Below are 18,842 nucleotides of genomic sequence, written 5' to 3' on the forward strand. Positions count from 1 at the left end.
GAGTCCAAGCTCCACCAGTGGCCGAAAGCCAGAGGGGCCCTTTCAATGCATAAATCAGGTCACTTCGCTCTGCTGCTCAAAACCCTCTAACGGCCTCTCAGAACAAAATACACTCGATAAAATCCTGTGTAATCCCCACCTCTCCCTCCACTGTGCTTCAGCCTTCTCTCTCTTTTCTTTTCTTGTATTTTCTTTTTTTTGAGACCGAGTCTCACTCTGTCACCCTGGGTAGAGTGCAATGATGTCGTCGTAGCTCACTGCCACCTCCAGCTCCTGGTTCAAGCGATCCTCCTGCCTCAGCCTCCCGAGTAGCTGGGACTACAGGTGCGTGCCATGACACCTGGCTAATTTTTCTATTTTTAGTAGAGACGGGGTCTCACTCTTGCTCAAACTCCTGAGCTCAAGCCATCCTCCCACCTCAGCCTCCCAGAGTGCCAGGATTACAATAAAACTTTATTTATTACACAAAATCAGGCAGCTGGGCAGTTTGTCAACCCCTGAGTTAGGCTAAAACTCAATAGAAATATGAACAGTGAAGGAGGAGATTACAGAACAAGGAAGGAACTCAGGAAAAAAATATGACAATGCGTACTAGCCGGTTCATCAGTTCATCCCCATGTAACACGTAATAGCAACAGCACGGAAGGAAACCAAACCCCCCACCATGAGAAGAACAGCCGAACAAGCCAGGCTCTGTCAACACAAAGGACAAGGAAGTGACCGTGAAGGGTGGCATTATGCAGGAACACGGAACACTGCTGAGTGGAGAAAGGGCGCGCTAATTACACCATTAACCTGTACATTCTTTGATCCTGGGACATGGCTGAAGAGCGGGGACTGGAGACCTGGGGCAATGAGGACACTACGTTTCTGTGTGTCATTCTGCCTGCACAGATGGTCAAAACCAGGATGGAAGCAAAACAGTTAGAACTGAAAGGAGCTGTGGGGAATTTTAGCTGCTCCCTGCTGCCTCCTAACACCATATATACTATGAAGTGCTGCTTTTGTCTTTTTTTTTTTTTTTTTTTTGGTCTTTCTTCCCCATTGGGACGGGGACAAGGACTGTTTGGCTCCCTATTCAATGCCCAGCACCTAGTCCAGGACTTGGCACACTGGAGGACCTCGGGTATGCTGTAGGTGCTCAGATGTTTGCTGAGTGAATGAAAGAATGAACCATCTCAATTTCAGACGTGTAGATACACAGGTACAGATATAGACACAAGCTAAACTGCAGACATTAAGGGAAGATTTAAAACTTACTTTCCAGCATGTACTCATGTAAGACTTCCGTAATAAAACTTTTCAGCTGTGTCTGTCAACAAAAACTATGAAGAGCACATATGCAAAGAAGAAACTGGTTCAGCAGAAGTAGCCCAGGGGCAAAAATACTCCTTTCTGGCTCAGCGGCTGGCTTTGTCACCTCTGGCAACCTGTGGCTTCCGTCCCTCTAAGGCAGCAGTTCCCTGTGCTCTCCTTTTGACAGTGCCTGGGGATATTGTTGATAGGCACCTAGAGGGCAGAGGCCGGGTGCTGCTAACCACCCTGCAATGCACAAAGCAGCTCCTGCACGCGTCAGGAGCAAGGTTGAGACCCCACTCTAGAGCAAGGGGCAATGACTACCTTGCAGAGTTGAGGCCTGATTGCCTACCCTGTGCTTTGCACAGACCCTGGCCTATACCTAGTGCTCAATAAATGGGAATTACTATTTTTATCACTGGACTTCCCTCAAATTAAAAAAATCTGAGAGTGGAAGGAAGTGGTAGCACCAGGAATCAGTTCTGCCAAATGCCGATCCTGGTGACTGGAAAGGATCCTTGACCTTAACAGCGAGGCTGGTCTTCCCTGGGTGTTCGTGTCGGCTCTTTCTCTAGTGGATGTTCCCTGTGGTTCAGGAGCACACTCAAGCTTCTCCTGCTGGAAAACCCAAACCCACCCCCTTGAGCCTCAGGTGCTCCCCCGCCTTCTCTTCGCCCCTTTGCAGGAAATTCAGACGCTGCCCAAACTCACTGTTGCTTCTACTCCTCCTTGGCCAGGGTGGCTTATGTCCTCCTAGGTCAGCAAAATGGCTCCTGCCACGTCCCCAACACCCTCCATTGCCAATCCACGACTTTCCATTCTTCCTCTTGTATCACTTCTCTGCCGCCTTCTGCGGTGCGGATCACTCTCCCTCCCGTCCTTCCCAACCTCCCACTCCTCCCTCCTCCTGCCCACCTGCTCACTCCTTTTCTCAACCAGTAAGTCTCAGAGGTCAGGCTAAGGCCACCACCTTCCTGTTCTCAATCCCTAAGCAATTTCTTCCACTCCTGGATCTTCACTTACCTCCTACACCCAGAGACTCACGTATCCACCATGGTCCTGACCCTGCCTTCAAGTCCCCAAGCCAGGATATGTACAACTGCCTGTTTGCTGTTCCCACCTGGTTGTCTCAACCCCCTCGAAACAGTCACAACTGAGCTCACCACCTTCCCCAGGAACCTGGCCTGACTCCAGTGCCCCTGTCTCGAGATGGCCCTGCCATCCACGCGGATAGGAAGCCAGCAGCACAGGTGGCTCCATGTCAACAACCCCTGTCCAGGTCCTGGAGGTACGACCTCAACACCTCCCCGTCTCCCCTCCTCCACCGTGTCTGCACCCACCTAACTCACCCCCTGCTCCTCCTCTGCTTCTCCACAATCCTTCTCCCTGCAGCCAGAGCCATCTCTTTAAATGCCATCGAAGCACATCACACACAGCCCTACCTGCTGACAACTCTTGAACCCATTGCTCTAAGGATGAAATGCGAACTCCTCACCTTGGCCTACGAGGCCCTGCACTGCATGGCCCGGCCCCGTCTCACCCCTTTGCCCTCCACTCCAGCCATACCAGCCTTCTTTCTTTTTTAAATAGAAAAAATTTTTAATATTTTTTTTATTTCAGCATATTATAGGGGTACAAATGTTTAGGTTACATATATTGCCCTTGCCCCACCCAAGTCAGCGCTTCAAGAGTGTCCATCCCCCACGACGGTGCGCATTGCACCATTAGGTATGTGTATACCCATCTCCTCCCCCCATCTGCCCAGCACCCGGTGAATGTTATCACTATACATGCACTTAAGTGTTGATCAGTTACTACCAATGTGATGGTGAGCACGTCGTGCTTTATGCCAGCCTGTTTGCTGCCCCGCAGCCGTACCCCATGATCCTCAACTTCCCCCAGCTCCCCCACTCCCACCTGCCCTCGATCCCCACCCCGGTGCCTTCCCCACCACGCTCACTGCTGGCAGCTCTCACTATTGCAGCTGCATTTTAATTTAATCACACCCAGTGGACAGTACGCTTTATGAGGCCAGCGATCCTGTCTTAGTTTTCATACCACTATGTCCCCAGCATAGAATTGTACAATCTATTAATAAACACTGTGTGTGGTGAGCATTCACTACACAGAAGCTATGATTACAGTCTCTGGGCAGAATCAAGCAGATAGCAAAGCCTGGATTAGTCCTAGAGAAGCTTCTGGAGCCAAACTCCATCAGTCCTCACTGCCCCTCCCCCCAAGTGTCTTATTCAACTTTATTGATATCACCCGGGGAAGGGACTCTTGAAAGGAAACCCAAGCGTGAGGTGCCCGGGAACACAGCGGGGCTCAGCGCTGCTGCTACATCCTGCATCTTGTCACTCAACCGGCTGCCGACATCGTCGGTCAGGCGGTATCCCCCTCAGGAACACCCAGAGGTCAGCCCAGCGGCTTGAAGCTGAACAGCTGTGAGAAAGGCAAGGCCCCCCCAAGGAGCCAAACTGTCTTAGAATAACAGAAATGACCACCAAGGTTTGGTTCTTGAATATGTATTTTTTACTGAAAAAATCATTCATAAATTAACATACAAAAATGTACAAACACATGAGTAAATAATGTAATGACAAAGGACTATTTGTGAAAAGTGTTTTTTAAAACATCTTTAGATTTCAGTGCAAAAATGTACCCCTGGCACCTCTTAAAACATAAGAGCAAGCTCAAAAAACACGTAGTGGTGGAAATAAGCTAGCTACGTTCAATGCCATCGTCAATGGTGAGTGGATACAATCAATACATGTGGCTGCTGCTCAGCTATTAATGTCTGTGGTAGGGGAGCTCTGACAAGAGTCCCTGTTATGTCAAAACGAATATTTTTGCAAATACCCCCCCAAAAAACCAGCATGAAAGGGGGAACCTTTCCTTCCCTGCACACAGCAATCAAAGACAAGATTGATTTGAAAGGTCACCCATCAGTAGCTTGAAGAATTTCAGCTGCCAAAATATGCACAAGGTCACATTTGATTTTTACATTTTTCTTTTCTTTTTTTTTTTAAACATGAGAATTTCAACAGCACATTCAACTGGCTGTATTTTTTAACTATTACATTTCCCATACGAGATTCAACGTGGCGGATGGATGACTGACAGTGCACATTAAGAGAGTCCACACTAATAAAACAAACTTAAGACATGACTGCAAGAGAAATCTAAGTGACGCTAATTTAAGCAGTGAAAAGAAACCTTTCCTTTTGTCCTCAAATCAGCATTTTCTTTTAAAAATCAGGTGTTAGGCTTTTGCCTCATTAATTATATTAATGTAGAGCTTCAAACAAGATCATTTTACAATATTGCCACATAAGCACACATCATCCTTAACCAAGAATGAGTCTGTCCTGGCAAATCCGTCCAAGCGACATCATAGTGCTGCCATACTGAAAGCAACTCACAGCCTTCACGAGGAGAAAGGAGAGCAGAGTGGGGAGGGCAGGGGAGCCAAGGCCAGCACACAGGCCTGGGGTGGGGGTGTCTTTATTGCTATATGCACCGTAAAACAAAGGAAAACCAAATGAACTTCTGTAATGTTTCCTCGTGAAGTTATTTTAAAGCATGAAATGCTTAAAATTCTTTTAAAACATATAATACAACTTACCAGCACTTTCAAGGGCAGGAGCCTGCTCTCTCATACGAGCTGATAAGAGCTTTGCGATGCAATTTATTTTCTAAATACCACTCTATTCTTCAAAAGAACAAAATCACAAACAAAAAAACGAGGCCTGGCCAATCACTCCCACAGTCTGTGGGGATCATACGTCCACGGAACCAATACATGCAATGGAATAAGCCCCAACCCACACGTATGTACACACACCCCAGCACACACACCCATGTAAACCATGAAACTTAAGGAAGTTGAAGGCAAACAAGGCAATTAAAAAAAATATGAAGTACTCTTCAGAAAGTACTCCTAATCACAATATATAAATATGTTTTATGGAAAAGAAGGGGGAAAAAAGCTGGCATTTTCCAGAGTTCTGCAGAAGCTGACAGGGACTAGGAGGGCTTTGGTTCAGGGAAAAGCAAAGAGGCACAAATTCCAATGCAATTTAGAATACGGGATACGAGCAGAGCACCCAGGCTCTTGCGTTCTGGAGCTCTGATCAGTCTAATTTCAAAGCTTTGATCTGGTCTTACCTGGACCCCAGCTGACCTACGACACTCAAGTGCCACCTGCTGCCTGGCTGAATTCTTCCTGATTCAATTGCTCATTAGTTCCATGTACTAGTTAATAATGTTGACAAAGAATCACTCCAGAAACCAAAAAGGGAAAGAGGAATCATGGAAACCAGCTGGTAATTTAGGCACATCTTTCAGGAACTGTGGCCAAGTTCACAAGAGAAAGAAAGCGGGGAGGACCACACACAACACCCTCTCTCTCTTCTTGTGATGGTGAAAGGATAAAAAGTAGAGTCCAGAGAGTGGGGATGTGTGTGCGGGGAGCCCCTGCAGGGTCTGCGGTGGGCAGGGAGAACAGCAGCCTCCTGCTCAGCAGAAGATGGGGGTGAGAGCCCACGTGGCCCAGAGGGAAGAGAGAATCCACAGCAAAGCCAAGAGCAGGACTTGTGGAAGAAGGAAGAGGGCAGAGCAGCCAACTACCAGTGATGAAGATTGGATTATTTTGTTCTTTTGTGACATGCCCTATATCCACTCCCTTCCCCAAGTGACAGCAATTTGGGAGATGATATTCTTCAACTGCATTTTAACTGAGTTCCTGCATCTGCCAACCAAATAAGTGATCTAATGTATAAATCCTCGTTTGACTTGGAGCGAGCTATAAAATTAAATTTAAAAAAGGCATTTTACATGGCTTATTTACAATTTACTTCTTCAAGAAGTGATTGTTATATATTTATGTCTATTTATCTTTCCCAAGTCCCTCCCCTCCACCCTCAATCCCCACCCAAAGCAGGTAATTTTTTTCTTTTCTTTTTTTCTAAAAAAATGAAACCAAAGAGAACACCGGAGATACAGAAGAATGGTGTGTGGAGTTCCATTTGCTCTTCCTAAAACACAGCTGCCCTGTGGTGGGTTTGCCTCTTTGCTCTGAAGGCCAAGAGGTTCAAAGGTCATTTGTAGGGACAGGCTCCACGGCAGGACCAAGGTGGATCACAGCTCGTCACGGGTTCTGGAGGTTGTGGCTGAGACAGGACGTGGGGGCAGGAGACGGGAGAGAGCAGCAGGACAGACGTCTGTCTTGTGAAAACAGAAAGCCAGTGCTGATGAAGGAAGTCCCGAGCCTACTCCTCAGTGGCGGTGGGTCAGTCCAGCGAAGGCATTTTGTGCGTGTGCTCAAACCCTGTGATCCTTCATTAGACACTGTATTTCTACTCCCTTCCTGTGCGGACCCCGCGACATCTCATCAGACTGCTTTCTTGGTGGCGGTGGGTAAAGCCAATGTACATTCTCTCCTCATCTCAGTACTCGCTCACCTGAGCCAGCTCGGGTGTCAAGTTCACAGTTATGTTTTTATACAAGGCGTCGTATGTGATGTTTGCAAAGTAGTTCAGGTTGTTGAGGCCGTCCAGCCCTTGCCGTTCTTTTGACTTCCTCAGCAGAGCGTACCTGTTTAAGCAGAGAACAGAGGTGGCTCTGAGCAGGGACCCAAAGCTCTTCACAGTCACGGACAGAGCAGGGCAGCCCAGGCAGTACTTCTGCAGCACGGGGGCCCTCCCGCCCCAGGCACTCTGCTACTCCTGCCGTTGTTGTTGCTATTGGGAGCACCTCCTGTCTCATGTATTACTTATTACATTACTTCACTTAATGCCCATCCTCGTCCCCCCAAGCAAATGAGAAAACCAAGGCTTAGTAACTTTAAGTGACTCGCCCAGGGTCACAGAGTAGGTAAGATATTAAAAATAAATCAGATGCATAGTCTGTGTTCAAGTGACCTTTCACTCCCATAAAAAGAGTTTGAGTAATGAGAATTGGTTGTCTAGAAAATAGGCTTCCCTCAAATTCACAAAACACAAAAAAAGAAAGAAAAGAGGGTTGTACAGCAACTGCAACCACAGACAGCAGCTCAGGAGAACCTGTTCAGAATTTGAGCTCACAAAAAGGGTGCCAACTGCTTTGTCACATCAGCTAAGTTACACATAGACCTTCACCCGAGTAGATTTTTCTCTGATTCCCTAAGGGACACAGGGGAGACCACAATGCTTAAGAGGCAGAACAAGTGATTTCCTTAAAAGAGCTTACTATTAAAATTTTCACCAATGGTCTGATTTCAACCCCAAATGTCTGCCTCAGAGTTAAGTTAGAACACACACAGTAACTGTGAAACGGCTGTCAGAACAGGGCCTTGGGGTGCGGGTGGGGAGTTAAGATAAGGGGGTGTGACATGCACTAAGACATCCAGACATGCAAAGCACAGAGGGTATGGTAAGAGAAATAAATACGCTGCACCAACCTTCCAAGAAACTGGACTTCTCCTCGATGGTGATGAGGGATGGACTTGTACTTTCCTGTGTCACCCTCTGGCCGGCTCACAGAATAACCTGCATTCTGTACTCTGTCCAAGACCAAGAGAATGGGCTTTTAGACACAATCCCAGGAGTAACATCCCAGGAGTGACCAAAACCTAGGAAGACATGTCACAGCTTACGCTGGCACTCCCGCACAGCAAAAGCTTTCTCACTCACCGGGTCACTTTTTTTTTTTTTTTTAAACTAAACTAAAACTCAATTTTAACTCAGTTACAGTTTTTAGCTTAGGCTCTCTAAGCCCCTATAAAATACACGAAGTGACACTCACAGCTCTCTGAGTGCCGGAGACTAACGAGACACTCTCTAACAGGAATGTACAACTCAACTCGCACCAGGACGGCTGAATCCTCACTAAAAGTCAGTAAGTGATCCCAAGCATTTATCTAGCTGCACTTGTTATTATAGTCATAAGATTTAACTAAATCATACATAAATTAACAAAATATAGCAAAAGAATTGTTCCCATAAAAATTTGTTGATGGAAAAGAACTGATAAAGATAAAGTGATTTAAAAAACATTCTAATGAATGAATTAGGTGTGGGTGAGACAACTATAAAATACTGAAGGGAAAATCATAAAAATTTAGAAGGATCTGACATTCAGGTACTTTTTAAATCACTCTCCAGTAGAGCTGACTTTTTTGTGTGAGACAAGGTCTCCTCTGTTGCCCAGGCTAGACTGCGGTGGTGTCATCATAGCTCACTGCAACCTCAAACTCCTGGTTCAAGCGATCCTCCTGCCTCAGCCTCCCAGAGTGCTAGGTACATGCGTGAGCCACCGCACCCTGCCTATTCATCTGTATTTTATAATGAGCATTATTATAAGAAAAAAATCAAGAAATTACCATCTCTAAGTTTATTTTTGCATGTCAAAGGAGAGAAAAATGAAAATAGTTTGGCAGGATGTAGAGTTTGTTTTTAGGATGGTAGGAGATATTTAATGCTATAATTATATAATTTTTTAAATGAATAAAAATTACTTCTATGACTCCAAATATTCTAGTCTTTATCACAAAAGTAAATAGCTGCTCCTAAAATCCAATCAGAGAAAGAACTGTGTGGAGCTGCTCTATTACGGCGGCCATGAACCACATGTGGCTACTAATGGCTAAAATGTGGCTACTCTGAAGTGAAATGTGCTGTGAGTGTAAATACAGACTGAATTTCAAAGATTTATTTTTATTTATTTTTCTTGTAGTTTTAAAGGGGATGAATTTCAAAGATTTAGTAAGAAAAAATGAATGTGAACTATCTCATTAATACTTTATACTGATTACATGTTGAAATGCCATTATTTTGGAGATAGTGGATATACAACACAATAATATATTAATATATTATTAAAATTAACTTCACCTTTTTTTGGCCTTTTACAATGTGGCTATTAGGACATTTTACATCACACACACGGCTTGCACTATATTCCTGTTGGGTAGTACTGGTCCACAGAGTCCAAGGTGGCATTTCTAGAAGATGCCAAAAGAAGGGTCGTACCTGTTCCAGAGGTCGTCATCTTCTCCACCCCAACCCCAGAAAGCATTAGGAAAGCCATTGATTTTCCGAAACTGTTCCACCGTTAAGCCGCTCACTCCACCAAAGAACTCAGCGTAAGGAAGCCTGAGAGGAGATGCAGACCATCAATCATGTGTGCGTTACGGGTGGCTCTGTCCCTAGCACAGGCCATCTCATTCAAGGACTAGGAACAATACTCTGCTCCTGACCCGAGCTACCTAAATCCTCATGTTGACATATATCAACCAAAGTAGCAAATTAAATTTTTCCTAATTGATTTGTAACAACAGCTTTATTGAGATATAAGTGACATACCATATAATTCATCCACTTTTAAGTATATAATTTAATGGTTTTTAGTATATTCATTGAGTTGGGCAACCATGACCACAATCAATACTAGTACATTTCACCACCCCCTCTAAAAGCTCTGTATCCATGAGCAGTCACCGCCCCCAAACGTTTCCCTCTGCCAAACTCCCTAGCCCTGGGCAACCACTAACCTGTCTCTGTAGATTTGCCTATTCTGGACATTTCAGATAAATGGAATCATATAACATATGACCTTTTGTGTCTGGCTTCTTTCACTTAACACAATGTTTTCATGGTTCATCCATGTTTTTGGTATGCATCAGTACTTCATTCTTTTTTATTGCCACATAGTATTCTAATCATATGGACAGCCGAGATTTTGTTTATCCATTCACCAGTTGATGGACATCTGGGTTGTATGTAGCTAATTGGATTTCATCATCTTTACATCTCTCACTATCCTTTTAGATTTAAACTCTTTAGGAGGAAATGACACTCACAGATACATATACTTATCCAGTTTAGTTGCGAAGTGCCTCGGCATCTGTCCACATCCATAATAGTTGCGATCACTTTCTGGTATATGATCCACATCATGAAAAATGAGACAGTCCCAATCCAAGTCCTTCATTGCCTCTTGAAAACCAACGTTGAAGAGCATGGCTCGATTAAAGGGTTGGGTACCAACCTAAAAGAAGCAAAACTTTATTTTTAAAAGGACTCTTGAGGCAAACTCTTTGCTGCCTTTGCCCTGCCTAAGGAAGAGCTCATTGGGACCGACTGGGAAAGATCACTGTGCTAGTGTGACCAGGTCCAGCACCACACATCAACGGCTCACTCACAGCATGGCCCAGAAGCCACTCAACCTCTCGCCTCAATTTCTTTGGAAATAAAAGTGGTCGTAGGCTGGGCATGGCAGCTCACACCTGTAATCCTAGCATTCTGGGAGGCCAAGGAGGGAGGATTGCTTAAGCTCAGGAGTTCGAGACCAGGCTGTGTGAGAGCAAGACCCCATCTATACTAAAAATAGAAAAATTAGCCAGGCATGGTGGTGGATGCCTGTGGTCCCAGCTACTTGGGAGGCTGAGGCAGGAAGGTTGCTTGAGCCCAGGAGTTTGAGGTTGCTGTGAGCTATGATGACACCACTGCACTCTATCCGAGGTAACAGAGTGAGACTTTATCTCAATAAAAAGAAATAGAAATGGTGGCAAACCCAAGCTCCTCTCTCCCAAGGCTGTTGAATTCAGAAATTCAACCACAGAGCAGCATTTAGAAGAGTACCCAGATACACAGAGGAAAACATCACCATCTCTACTTTTTATCACTTGTCATTCTCTTTAGCATATCAACTAAATCTGTAACTTTTATTTCATAAACAAAATCTAGTAAGAAGATGGGTTTTTGTTTGTTTTGCATTGTCTTGTTTTATTTTGAAGGTCTAAGACAACAGTCACTGAGTACACCAGGGACCCAAGCCTACGGACACAGAATTCAGTGGCTCATAAAGAGACCAGTTCAGATTAGTTACAGCCCAACTAGTCTAAACGCTTTGCCCGTATCAAAATGCCCAGCTCAGGATAGACTTAGAGTGGGATCCTTCCCAGATACCTTCACTTCTGGGAACAGCCGCGCTCATCCCCTTTTCCTCATTCCAGATGATGCAAGCCACACGAAGACCACTTAGAGCTGCTCAGGCACTGAGTCTCTAAAGTGTGCGTGCAGGCAGAGGTGAGCATGCAAAATGCTCTCAAAGCTGAGGATCAGTGTATTAAGGGGAATCTGTAAGCCTTTCACTTATCTATAGAGCCTCTACTTCAAGGATCACATACTTGAAAAATGCCTACAGAAGCCACGTCAGAAATGTCAATGTGTGAACTGGGCCAGGCAAGAGACAACAGCAGTAGTAGGGACTGAGGCCAGCTGGACAGTCATGTTCCATCTAAGGCAAATAAAAAAATATGCAGGACCCGGCCACGCAGTGCCTCACACCTGTAATCCTAGCATTCTGGGAGGCCGAGGCAGGAGGATCTCTTGAGGTCAGGAGTTCAAGACCAGCCTGAGCAAGAGCAAGACCCCATCTCTACTAAAAATAGAAATGATTTGGACAGCTAAAAATATATAGAAAAAATTAGCCGGGCATGGTGGCGCATGCCTGTAGTCCCAGCTACTTGGGAGGCTGAGACAGGAGGGTCACTTGAGCCCAGGAGTTTGAGGTTTCTATGAGCTAGGCTAACGCCACGGTACTCTAGCCCTGGCAACAGAGCAAGAGTTTGTCTCAAAAAAAAAAAAAAAAAATGCAGGACCAAAAAAAGGATTTATAGACTGGATTTGCCATGTGGGTCTTTAGTATGTGACCTCTATATCTGATTCAATCCCAATACTTTTAAAACCAAACCAAACCAAACCCTGAGGCTTAGAGAAGTCTGCGAATGTCCCAGGCCATGTGGCTAATTAATAGCAGCTAGCACCGAGGTCCAGCGACTCCAAGGTCACATCCTCTGGGCAGGACCTTGGTGCCGGTCCTTATCTTAAGGGGAATTTCCTGGGTCCAGAGCCTGAAGACACTGCCCAAAGCAGGCACTAGCAAACCACCAGATGAAGGGCTGTCGTTCACAAAGCTACCTCCTGGACTCGAACGTGCCCGGTACTGGGCAAAACCTGAAACCAGGAGCACAGAATTGCTCTCTGCTCCTCTTCCCACCTCAGGGCAACTCAATCCTAAGATTTCAGCTTCACACCAAAGATGAATTAGCCTGCAGCATTCTAAACTGCTGTCTCAGAAAAGAAAGAAGAAAAGAAAAGAAAGGATCACTCACTTGTTCAACCACATAAAATGCAAACCGTAGGCGCTGGCGCTGAAGCATGGGGATCAGGTGTCTGAACAGGACTGGGAGGTGCTCGTGACGGTTCCGGAAGGGGATAAGGATCGCCACCTGGAGTGGATCACAGCCAAAGAAGCTATTTAGTTAGTGCCCTGAACTTCTACTTCATAGCAGGACATCCCTGCAGAATCAGTGACCAACCACTGGGAGTCCTGGGAAGCTGGCTGTCTTGTCCTCGACTTCCTCTAAATAAACACCTATGTTGGCAAGTTGACCCTCGAAACTAGGAACTAAATAGATCTTATTCTTACATGCACCATACCTTAACAGTCGTACATGGTAGGCTTGCTGAATGAATTCATTCTAGACCAGCAGTCCCCAACCTTTTTGGCACCAGGGACCACGTTCAAGGAAGATAATTTTTCCACCGGGGGGTGGGGGGGTGGTAAGAGGGATGGTTTTGGGATGGTTCAAACGCACAGCATTTATTGTGCACTTCATTTCTATTATTATTACGTTGCAATATATAATGAAAAAAACTATACAACTCACCACAGGTTGGGGACCCCTGTTCTAGACCACAACCCATAGGAAAAACATACATTCTGCACTGTGACATGAATATATTTATATATACACACACACCTATAATTAAAATAAGCTTCAAATAACAGTACTTTCCCTTAGAATGTGCACTATATATACATGTTTTAATGCTGGTCATTAAATTGATTTTATATCCCAGTGCTGGGTTGGAAAGACTAATCTGTTCCAGATCTGTACTGATGACTGCTGTTCTACCAGCACCTAACAGGGATGGCACAGAATAAGCATTTGAATAAACAGGTTTTGAAACAATGGACTTAAGCAAAGGTCATGAGCTTGATCTACACGACTGATGTCTCCTGACTATGATCATGTGGAAAAACATAAACAAATCTCAGTGGCAAGCTACATAACTTTGCTTTATATTCCACTAATCTTATAGTAACCAGTAGAGAACAGGCACGAAGCACTGACTCTGTGGAGACGATTTCTGCAAATGTGTCGCTAGAGACCTACCAACCCTCCTACCTGCTTGCTTTGTTAATATTCCTGTTAGGAAGACAAAAGGGTCTTGCTCAGTCAGAATAATGCAGATTTCTGAGGCTACAGAGTCCTTGGGGAAACCCACTCCTCCAAAATATTTCTATCAAATGCAAATAAATACTTTGCATGGGGTGGTAGGGTGAAAATTACGAAATGTCATGGTTAGCAAATCCCATAGTGATTTGGACCGATGGTAAATCCTAGATGGGCTTCCCAACGCTTGGGTCTGACCTCACACCCTACCTTCCATCGAGGTACGCAATCAGAAGGCTTCCAGTGACCTCCGAGCTTGATGGCTGGGTCTTTGGAGAAGATTTCATGAATGTAATCCATGCTGATTTCACTCATGTTTATGTCTATGGGGCCCTCTGAACAGAGAGAGGGGGGAAAAGGGATCAAGGTCAGAAAACGACAGATTCTATGTCTAGGCTTTTATTCTCTGGAGAAGTTCAATGTTTCTTTCAGCTGACTATGTTTTTAGGAGGGATGGAAGTCCCTTCCTCTGCTTTTCATCTCATTGCATTTCAGTTCATCAGTATTACCTGGGTAAAAAAGCGAATCAAGGAATTAAGACTAATTTAGAGTTCTGTTAACTCAGTTGGTCATCTCTGACTTAAATGATGAAGCAATACTGTAACCATCAATAAATGCTGGTGAAAGGGTGAGCTAATATTAGGTTTAGATCTGTCAAAAGTCTATTTCTAATTTCCAAATCTTAGCCTTCCCAAACCAAGCTCATGTGCAAATGCAGACAAACGCAGATTTTAAAGGGAAGACCTATGTATGTGTGGTGAGATGTGCAAATGAAACAGCAAGCTTCCAACACAACTTACACACCCATAACTAATTTTTCATGTATGAATGAGAATATGTTCCACACCATGCATGACTATTTCTAACACTTCCTCTGTTGTCACCATGTTTGAGATATAGTCAACTCTGTAAACATAAGATTTTCCTTTGCCTGCTCATTTCTTTAAACAAGAAGTAGAACTATCTAAGAAGCCTGAAAGTACAGAAGAGGTCTAAGAGTTTACTGCCATTGTTTTAGATTACACATGGGATTCCAAAGAAAAAAAAAGAAAGAAAGAAAAAATCCAAGAATGTTTTTTAACCAGCACTTTGTTAAAAAAATTAACTTTCAGCCAGGCATGGTGGCTCACGTCCATAATCCCAGGAGTTCAAGACCAGCCTGGGCAACACAGCAAGACACCATGTCTACAAAAAAATTTTTTTTTAAATTAGCCGGGCATGGGGGTGCATGTGGGAAGATCACTTAAGCCCAGGAAGTAGAGATTACAGTGAGCAATGATGGCACCATTGCACTCCAGCCTGGGTGACAAAGTGAGACCCTGTCTCCAAAAAAAAAAAAACAGGTGGGGGAGAGAAAGAGGAAAAGAAAGGAACTTCTCTAATATCAAACAAGTTATAATCTGTGGGAGATTTATGCTAAAAAGACAAAGCTGGTTGCCTGCCCAATCATGTGCCTCATTTCTGTCAGTGACAGTGGTCCTATAAGATGACAATGGAGCTAAAAACTCCCTGTTGCTTAGTGATGACTTAGCCACCATAACATCCTAGCGCAAGCCATTCCTCATGTTTGTGGTGATGCTGCTGTAAACAAACCTACTGCCTGCTCTGCCAGTTACAATAAACAGTCATGTCATTGGTTTATGTATTTACTATACTACACTTTTTGTTATTGTCTAGTGCACTCCTTCTACTCATAAAAAGAAAAGTTAACCACAAAACAGCCTCAGGTAGGTTCCTTCAGGAGGTATCCCTAGAAGGCACGGCAATCATAGGAGATGACAGCTCCACGCATGTGACTGTCCCTGGGGCAAGATGTGGAGATGAAAGACAGTGATACTGATGATCCTGACCCTGTGCAGGCCTAGGCTAATGTGTTTGTATTTCAGTTCTTAACAAAAAAGTTTAAAAAGAAAAAAAGCACATAAAGGTATAAAGAAAGAAAACATTTTTGTACAGCTGTACAAAAGGTAGGATTAATTTATTATTGAAGAAAGAAAAATATTTTTTATAAATTTCATGTAGCCTCAGTGGACGGTGTTCATAAGGTCTACAGTAGTATACGGTGATGTCCCAGGCCTTCACGTTCACTCACCACTCACTCACCGACTCACCCAGGGCAATTTCTAGTCCTGCAAGCTCCACTCACGGTAAGTGCCCCACACAGGTGTACCATTCATCTTTTACAGCATATTTTTACTGTATCTTTTCTATGTTTAAATACACAAATACTTAGCACTGTTACAAGAGCCTAGAGTATTCAGTTCAGTAACATGCTACACAGGTTTGCAGCCCAGGAGCAATAGGCTGTACCATCCAGCCGAGTGTGTAGCAGGCTGTACCATCTAGGTTTGTGTAGATACACTCTCTGACATTCCCACAATAAGGAAATCGCCTGGTGGCGTATTTCTCAGAACATATTCCTGTCATTGACACGTAACTGTACTTTCTTTAGGACATTCTAACAGACCCCAAGTTACAAACGAGGGGCATGTGCAAAGAAAGAATGAAAATGTAGAAGCAGCACCAAGAGCACAGGCAACCTTGCAGCAAGCTCCGAAGGAGCCGGGAGCACGAATGACCTTCACCACCCTGTCTCCACAGCAGGACGTAGGCAGACAGACACAGAACAAAAGCACCCTCCCGTGATCCACCTTCAAAGCACAGGAAGATAAGCCGGAGCTACTCACTCATGGAAGGGAGCCTTTCAGGGCAGGTATGGTTTGCAAAGTAGGTGAAGTCTTCAGGAAGAAATGTTGTGGTTTGTAGCAAGGTTTCACTGTGGTTCAAGTCAAGAGGATAATCTAGGGAGGTAAGGGGAAAAAAGGCAACTCAGGCTGGCACATGGAATCAATTCTGCAATTCTTAGATGCCCTACCAAGGAAGCATTTTTCTTACATGTCATCTTGGGGGAAGCAGGACTCTGGACTAGCTCTTCACTGCAGCTAAAAACGTGAGCCCATCAATGAAAATGTTAATCAGACGATACACTTTAACCAACATTCCTATTCTCATTGGTATTATAGGCTTATGTTCACTCAGTTTACAGTCAACTGTAATTCAATGTAATTAAGAAACAGCAGACCCCCTCCTTCCATTTCTTATTCTCTAGAGCAGAAGTCCCCAACCTTTTTGGCACCAGGGGCCAGTTTCAAGGAAGACAACTTTTCCACAGGCAGGGTGGGGGGTAGTGATGTGTGTGTTCATTAGCCATATCCTTCCCAAACACTTAGTTGATATTTGGAGCTGTCTGCTCTGCCTTGGTTCCAGGACAGAACTCATAATCAAAAATAGCATGAATTTTTGACTTATCCACAGTTTTGCAAAATTTGTTCTTAAAAAAAACTTTGAAAGATAATCACAAGCCATATCATGCATTTGGAAGGCTGAGGATGTACCTTCACAATAAAAAATATAAGAAGTATCAAAGTGAAATGTCAGAGATATCAACTATCAAACTTAGTACTTAAGGAAATCGGACATTTCATACTTAATAACCTAAATATATTCTGTGCTCTCTCTCTGGAGAACACAGAATATGAGTTGGATGCTGGACTCATGTTCCTGTAGTTGTCTCATCTGTTCCATCTTATTATTTTTCTGCTCTACTTTCCGAGAGATTTCCTCAACTTTACCCAACCTTCCTTTAATCATTTCTGCTATACTTTTTATTTCAAAGAGCCTTTTGTTTTCTGAATGTTTGTTCCTGACAATATATTCTTGTTTCATGTTTGCAGTGTTTTTTCTCATATGCCTGATAATATGTGTAACAGTTGTTTTAAGTTTTCTTCTCTTTGAATAGTCTGTTCCTTCCAATTTCCTTTTTCTTGTTTGCTTTGATCTCTAGCACAGTGATCCCTAGTTGCTAATATATAAGAGGGAGGCACTGAACAGCTAACTGTAAGGGTTTGGACTGAGGTTCTTCATTGTAGTGTGCTCTGGCCAGGAAGTTTGAGCCAAAACAGTACAGTCTTGGCTACAAGCATCCAGGAACTGATGAGGAAAAATGGCCAGGGCATAATAACCCCCATCTTTTCAAATACTGTAGTCAGGCTGGGTACCCCGAGGCTGAGGAACCTCTGTTTTGCCATCTCTGGAGGTTATCAAGTCTCCAGTCCTTGCCAGGATGGGGAAAAGGATCTGAGCACCTGACAGCTTTCTAATAGCTTTCAACCTACCTTTACCTTCACTGCCACCTTTATCCCTATTTCCACGAGTACTTGGCATTGCTAATTCCCTGGCTTCTGGAGCATTCTGGGGTAGCAACCGGGGTGGTTGTTTGTTTCCCTGCTGCTGCTTGGCTGTCAGTTTTCTTGGGTCTGTTAAGTCCTTTATCACTGGCTCATCTGCTTTCCAACTTCCAAAATTTTTTGCTGTGGTCTCTTTCCTATTCTCATTCTTAAGGGTTTATGCCATTAAAAAAAACATACATAAATCCTTTTACTGTCAACTTAAATAGTGGGATTTTAAGAGTGTGGATGCAGATGCCTTTTTCCTAGGGTACTATAATTGCGGAATAGGAAGAGGTCCCTCCAACCTCATTTTTCACAGATGAATAAACTGAAGCAACATATACACAACTCACAAGGAGATTAGGCTAATGCACGACAGCTCCAACTAAACTCTGGGTTAGTGATCTTTCCATTACACTGTACTATTTTTTCACAGAATATTAAAGTCTCTCTCACCCATCCTTTTGAACTCATGCTATTTCTATGAAAATTAAAACTTCCTGTTCAAATTTACTTTGTACCCCAGATTTCTAGAATCTTCAACTCAGATTTTTTTTTAAAAGCACTATGAGAGGGTTTCAAAGAATGAAATCGCCAATACACTGAATCCTTTTACATAGGCACACAGCTGCCTATTCCCTAAGTACCCAAGGGACAAAACTCAATGAGAGGCAACTGGAGAATTTTAAGTCTCTCAGCAAGGGAAGAAAGGAACAGAATGCTTTTTGTCTTTTTTAGTTGTGGCTTTCCTGAAAAAACATTAAGCTGGCATTCATAGAGATGAGTAGAGATTAATTTATATAAAAACATAAACCAAGCCAGCATGAACTTTGAAGGTAAAATTATTTACCCAGAAATCAGCACAAAGTTCTCAGCTGATACATGCAAACCTGTCCTGGGTTGATCCTTCTTCGGAAGGTAGTAACTACTTCAAAAATCTATGTGAAGAATCCCCAACGCTAATTATTTCTCTGGATGATTCTAATACATAAAATGATTCTCTTTAAGAAAAAAATTAAAAGATCTCACAT

At 43.8% G+C, this 18,842-nt stretch overlaps 1 protein-coding gene across 1 annotated transcript in view; it reads right to left on the minus strand.

The window, feature by feature from the left end:
* Positions 1-3,808: 3,808 nt before the first annotated feature.
* The window catches only part of B4GALT5 (beta-1,4-galactosyltransferase 5), a 59,074-nt gene continuing 44,040 nt past the window's right edge, over positions 3,809-18,842 (minus strand). Inside the window, exons 3-9 of the mRNA XM_045529247.1 lie at positions 16,270-16,383; positions 13,793-13,917; positions 12,455-12,571; positions 10,139-10,326; positions 9,309-9,431; positions 7,739-7,840; positions 3,809-6,894 (exon numbers count right to left, since the gene is read on the minus strand). Of these exons, the coding sequence (XP_045385203.1) occupies positions 6,747-6,894; positions 7,739-7,840; positions 9,309-9,431; positions 10,139-10,326; positions 12,455-12,571; positions 13,793-13,917; positions 16,270-16,383 (917 nt within the window). The 3' untranslated portion in view covers positions 3,809-6,746. The remainder of the gene's footprint in view (positions 6,895-7,738; positions 7,841-9,308; positions 9,432-10,138; positions 10,327-12,454; positions 12,572-13,792; positions 13,918-16,269; positions 16,384-18,842) is intronic.

The sequence above is a fragment of the Lemur catta genome, chromosome 17 (genome assembly GCF_020740605.2).
Source record: "Lemur catta isolate mLemCat1 chromosome 17, mLemCat1.pri, whole genome shotgun sequence".
In the NCBI taxonomy this organism is placed as follows: Eukaryota; Metazoa; Chordata; class Mammalia; order Primates; family Lemuridae; genus Lemur; species Lemur catta.